Source organism: Limulus polyphemus, unplaced genomic scaffold, assembly GCF_000517525.1.
Source record: "Limulus polyphemus unplaced genomic scaffold, Limulus_polyphemus-2.1.2 Scaffold42, whole genome shotgun sequence".
NCBI classification, from domain to species: Eukaryota; Metazoa; Arthropoda; class Merostomata; order Xiphosura; family Limulidae; genus Limulus; species Limulus polyphemus.
In genome coordinates, this window is record NW_013665652.1 from 1,367,969 (window position 1) to 1,374,570 (window position 6,602).

General features: G+C 33.9%; 1 protein-coding gene across 2 annotated transcripts in view; it reads left to right on the top strand.

Moving 5' to 3' along the window:
- Positions 1-6,602, top strand: part of LOC106462075 (neuromodulin-like) — a 32,915-nt gene that overhangs the window by 22,402 nt on the left and 3,911 nt on the right. Inside the window, exon 1 of one of the 2 annotated variants that reach the window (XM_022389344.1) lies at positions 5,280-5,352. The exons of the other annotated variant lie outside the window; for it this stretch is intronic. Coding sequence (XP_022245052.1) covers positions 5,295-5,352 — 58 coding nt within the window. The 5' untranslated portion in view covers positions 5,280-5,294. Of the gene's footprint in view, positions 1-5,279; positions 5,353-6,602 lie in introns of those variants that run through there. 2 annotated transcript variants of the gene reach the window in all.

Consider the following 6,602-nt stretch of genomic DNA (forward strand, 5'->3'; position numbering starts at 1 on the left):
GGATTCGAACCCGCAGATTGCGAGTCGAGTACCCTAACCACCTGGCCATGCCGGGCCTACACCGAAAGTATGAATAATATATATGTATATATATACGATATACACAAGCTATGTGTAAATATATTTAAATAGGCATGCATAGTTTAGTTCAATTGAATGTGTTATTTATAACAATAGTAGTTTTTTTTCTTTTAAAGCCATAACTATTTATAATGCTCCCTAAATAATAAAAAAATAAATTATAGTAATGGATGAGAGTGAAAAAGCTTGTAAATACACGACGATCCCTGTTTAATGTGGAGCAGAATAAGGCCGTTTCAGGCCTAACTTTAACAAATAAAAAATCGTTTTTGAGTGCTTGCCTTGGATTCAAATGTGCAATGCGCTTGACCAATCAGAGCGCTTAATGCAATTAGCGTCGGTAATCCCCTAATCGATATTTCCATTTTCATGTGATACTCGGCAGTCTGGCACATGCTTACTGTCAAGTTGGATGCGTCACCGAAAGCCGAAGTACCATATCTTAGGCCTCGGGAGCAAAATAGTTGTTTCTTCATTTTTCGTTCTATTTTTTCACCCCTTACGATGTCTAAAGAAAAGAGACTGTCACACACACAGCTAAATTTAAATTAAGTGTGATTAATTATGCAAAAAAGCATGGAAACAGAGCTGCCGAAATATATTTTGGTCCTCCACCAACAGAAAAAAAATGATTCGTTGCTGGCGCGAACAACAAGAAGAATTGCAACTGATTAAAAGTGATAAACGCAATTTCCGAGGAAAAAAACAAAATGGCAAGATCTAGAAAATAAACTGTACGAATGGGTTATGGATCAGAGAAGGCAAGAACTATCCGTTTTTACAAATATTATAATTTTTAAAGCAAAAAGGATTGCATGTGATAATAGTTTAGAAGATTTTACTGGTCATACATCGTGGTATCGGTTCATGAAACGCAAAGGCCTAGGTCTGCATGTGGGTGAAGAATTCGTGGAAAAAGTAAGAAGTGATATAGTGATTAAGTCATTTAAGAAATGTGGTATCAGTAACGCAATGGATGGGACCGAGGATGACATTCTCTTTGACCATAATATTGGATCCAATGATTCCTTTCCAAGCGACAGTGAAAGCAATGAAGATTTTGTAGGTTTTGAACCAAACTAAATAACAGTAAACCTTTTTTTGATTTATGGTATTTTCTTATTTTGATGGTTTGAGCTCTTTTGTGCTTAGAACAATATACACTAATTTTTAAAGTATCAAATTGACATTTTGTTGAATAAAAATCTTTCAAATGCGACTGTATCTTTTTCCCCAAAACTTTGTCTTCAAAATAAGGGTGCGTCTTATATTCCGAAAAATACGGTATGTGCTTTTGAAAAACTGGAATGAAATTAAAGGAAGCCATTAAGGGACCCTTTAGAAATATTGTCAGCTGGGATACTATCATACCTGACGCTAAGAATGCTAAATTATAGTTGTTCATTTTTTCTGAATAGAAGTACGTGGAACTTCTTAATATTTATCTGCTTCTAAAATGACTTAATAAATAAAAATTATCGTCACAGAAAAGTGATATCGTTAGAGTGAATATACGTACCCTAAAAATGTTGGTCGAAAACGTGACTTATTTTACAGACCACTTATTCATGCATTTACAGTTTACGGCCTCGAACATTCTTGTAGTGTATAATACTGGTTTAAGCCGTGAGATTGCTTCAGGCAGTTCACATAAACGCATGCGCAGGTATGATTCTCAGCAGGTTTTACCTTAAAAAGACAAGAACTGGGTAAAGCAGATATAAATGTAGCAGAGAAGTAAGTCAGATAAACGAAAGAGTATAATTTCGGGTTTTTCAACGTTTGCAACTTTTTTTCACTAGTAACTAAGTCTGAAGGACATTACTAGCAGTCAAGAAACACATCTAACAAAAGTAAGGTATTTTCAAAATGTATTTTAATATAACTAAATAAACTGGATAATGTTTGTCTTATTTAAATACATATTTTTGTTGAAAGTTTGAAGTGTACTCATAACAATGTGGCTTAATATCTACTTTTAATGTACTCCTGTTAAATTATATTTAGCTAGAAGCTATGACTTAATGATAATGCAGTGAAATTTTTGAAGACGGGTTAACATTGATGTTGATATTACGCTAAGCATATCGGAAGTTATTTCATCCATTATTTTGATAAAATATACCTGAGTGAGATAATTTCCTTTTGTAAAAAAAAATATCTTCTAAGCAGGTCGGTTCGATTTAATCAACCACTTCAGGTAATAAATAATCCACCTTCGCTAGTTGTATTAAGTTTTTCTTTGTTGTTATGGGCTATCTGCGCTCTGCCCACCACGGATATCGAAACCTATTTTTAGCGTTATAAGGTCTCATAGCCCCCAGTGGCACAGCGGTATGTCTGCGGACTTACAACGCTAGAAATCGGGTTTCGAAACCCGTGGTGGGCAGAGCACAGATAGCCGATTGTGTAGCTTTGTGCTTAATTCCAAACAAACAAACAAACAAATAAGGCCTCATCAGACTTACCGCTGAGCCACCAGGAAGCATTGTATTAAGTAAGATAATAATATGAAAAGTTCTTCCTGAAACATTAAATTATGGTTACTTGAAAATAAGTAATAATATTTTATAGATAACTATTGTAAATAGTCAACTTCATTATTATATCAGGTTACTATTATTACTTTCTGTTCAGTCATATTATTTCCTTAAATCTGCACAACTTTTCAAGTTCATCCAAGTTTACAACGTCAAATAGTTTTAAATGCTTTTGAGAAAACTAATTTTTATTTATTTAGTGTTAGTTTTGTTGCTGAACACTAAGCTACATTATGGGCAATCTACGTGGTCGCTACAGCAAGGATTGTTACCCAGTTTTTAACTATAAACCCTCAGACTTTCCGCTAAACCACCACAGGTTAATTTTGGGTATTTACCGGGATATGGCTGAAAACTCAATTCAAATGAACAAAAGCAAAATTAAAAACTTTAAATTAATTGTTTTACTATCTATAAATTGTGTTTTTGTTAATTCATCTAAAATTTGGCTATGATGATAAGTAAATACTTGAATATGTTTTCTGATTAAAAAGTATATTTTATTAAGAAGAGTTGTGTGGTATAGTAATAATTATCATGTCATAGCAACAACGCTTCGTTCTGTTTTATTTTACTCCGTATACTCTAGCAAGAAGCTACTGATAACAATTAGCTTTGAAAATAGTAGGTTTTTTTAGTCAATTTAACTACTTTAAAAAATAGATAAGAAGCGATAACGACGGTTGTGTTTTGAGATATAAGATTGGAAGAGGAGTTTATACATCAAATTTACAGAAAAGAAAATTTTAATGAATATAGTTATAAAACTTAGTAGTCTTAAGTAATTATTTGGTAGGCTTCATTTATTTTCATCAAAAAGTCTTATCAAACATACAACTCATAGTTAAATGAATAAAAACCCTATAACCCTATAGTTAAGTTAATTATTTACACGTTCCGTGAAAATTCTCCCTCGGCGGGACAGCGGTAAGTTTACGGACTTACAACACTAACATCCGGGGTACGATTCTGTAACAAATTGTTTTACTTGCACTTTTATCCCCTTTTGTGTTGTATGTTTCCTGAGTGTCTGGGGTTTAAACATTTATTTACATGACCAGTGGTTAGTGTGCCAAACTAGGAATTGGAGGGCCGTAGTGAACGTCCCATTACCACATAATCACTCTCCCCACTTTGGGGCCGTAGGTGCATTAAAAGGTAACGGTCATATTTCACTATTCGATATAGTTAGCAGTGGGTGCCTTCTCTCCAGTATATCTATTCAGAATAAGGGACGGTTGGTGTAGATAGCGTTTACCTAGCTTTGCTGGGGCAGTCTAAACCGCTTAATATGAAAATATATATATAGAAAAAACGCTTAATGTGTTTAAATTCAAAACGTTTTTATATAAACTTTGCACATTGCAAGAGAGTCACTTTCCATTACTGTATGAAAAAGACACCACATTAACGTACTTAATGAGAACAGCTCTTAATGTGGAAAACGCTTAACATAGCTTTTGCTGTTATTTTTGTTGTTTTCAATCTTTTTACATAGCAATGGGGAGTGCCTCCTTTGCAATGTGCAAAGTTTGTATGTGAATCTTCCGAAGTTAAACACATTAAACCACATTAAGCGTTTTAGAAGGTTATCCGCACGTATATCCGAAACAAACCAATTTACATCTAATAAAACGTACTCGAGGATTTGTTGTTTGAGTTAAGCACAAAGCTACACAATGGGTTATCTGTGCTCTGCTCACTACGGGTATCGAAACCCAGTTTCTAGCGTTGTGATGAGACATACCATTTTGCCACTTGGGGGCGTATTCGAGGAAGATTATAAGAGCAATTACAAGAAGGCAATCATCTCTGTGGCTACTGATAGATTATATTATGCCTGAGATATTACTTTCTAATAAATCTCTGTGGCTACTGATAAATTATGCCCAGGATATCACTTTCTGATAACGAGTTTAAGAAACTCGTCCGATCTAGTCTTAGAGTACACAAAACTCATCTCTTTATTGAGATTGAGTACAATACAAGAACACTTCTTACAGATAGACATGGTTCACACGACATAAAATTGTCCAGAAAATACGAAAGAAAAACATCTACTTGTAGTTCTGTAATGTCGTTTTCGCGGCTAATAGGGGACAATTAACTACCTCTAACGTCTACTGGGAATTATCTAATTTGTGTTGGGTTTCGTTAAAAAAAAATCTGTGTTCCCCGTTCTTTCATCTTTGAGAGTAGGTGTCCTTATAAAAATTCTCTGACATTATAATACATGTTTGTACATGTATGAGTTTTATGCTTACATGATGAAGACAGAGTGGTGTAGTTTTGAGTATTACGTGATTTGTTTAGTAAACAACATATCGAATTGCTTTGGTAAATATCTTTGACATACATTTCTCACACACTTGTTGTTGTTTATTACATTCTAACAACAACAAGTATATTCATTTTTAAGAGTTTGATGTTTTAATTAACAAAATGGTATAATTCTTGTAAAGATATTGCTTTCCTTCTTCCAAGTGAATAATACTCTTAAGGTTTGATGAATTAGTGTTACTTTCGGATATTCGCACAAAGCTACGGAGGGGCTATCTGCCCTAACTATCGAAGTGATAGACTAGAGGGAATGCGGCTAATCAGTAAGTTCCACCATAACATGTTGAATTTTTATTGTTCTTTTTACTAAGTGCGCAGAGTGTCCTAGATGTCATGAATATGTTGAAAACCATTCTTACAGTGCCAAATAAAAGGGAAAAATCAGCGAAAGGTACTTTAACATTTTGTTAAAGTGTGGATTTCTATTAGTAAGTATTTTAAGAAAAATACAGATTGCATAGGAATCAGAGACTGTCAAACTAGTAACAAAAGGAGATAGTTATACATTTATTTTGGAGAAATGTTGGCATTAGGCGTTATATAAGTGGTTTTATTACCTTGGAGTCAATTATGGTTATAATAACCTCTCCTTGTTTGTTTGTAACTTAGCACAAAGCTACACAATGGGCTATCTATGCTCTGCCCACAACGGGTATCGAAACCCGGATTCTAGCGTTGGAAGTCCGCAGACATACCGCTGTGCCACTGGGGGCTAACCTCTGTTATCTGATTATTATTGTTATATATAAACGTTTCTTACAAAATGTGTTTTTATGTATTAATTATAATGTAATTTTGAAAATGTAAAAATTAAATAAAAGTATTTAAGTAAAACATGTGTATGTTCCTCCTTAATCATAGTTAATCAATAGTTGGCAAACATTATTCCATATATCTTTTCCAAACGTTATCAACTTGGTAATTTAAGAGTTTGTGTACTTTGAATGTATACATTTTTACGTTATACATATTTTAAGATTTCCTTGATATGTTTCCTTGACATAATGATTTTTTAAATATTATTTTGGTGGTTAGGGTTCTCGACTCACAATCTGTAGGTCGCGGGTTTGAATCAAATCACCGAACATACTCGTACTTTCAGCCGTTTGGGTGTTATAGTGTGACGATCAATCCCACTATTCGATTAGGGAGGACTAATATAGATATCCCTCGTATAGCTTTGCGCGAAATTCAACAGACTAACAAAATATTTTTTTAAGGCAGAAAGATAACTAAGAAATGAAGTTTAACTCTGATATTGACTCTGTATTTATGTAAAACTAAGCGGCATATTATACGTGTTTGTTCATGCAATGTCAAACCTTCAAAACGATAAAAGAAAAAAAGTATTACGTGACAGATTAGGCTTTTCTCTTACACGCCTGTAATTTGCCAGCAAGTTCGGTGCTGTAAAGAAAGATACGTGATAAATTCCCAGTTTTTCTAATTTACTGTGGCTGTAATGTATAGTCTGACTGAGGTTACTAGGAACCTAAGATTGTTTCCAATTCGATGACGAGGAACTCACTTTGAGACTAATAATGGTTGGAGACGGCTTGAGTGGGTAATAAAGAAAAACTTGAATATAAGTTTAACATAACAGTAAATGTACAAAGTTTCGACAAGGTTTTGTCGTCATCA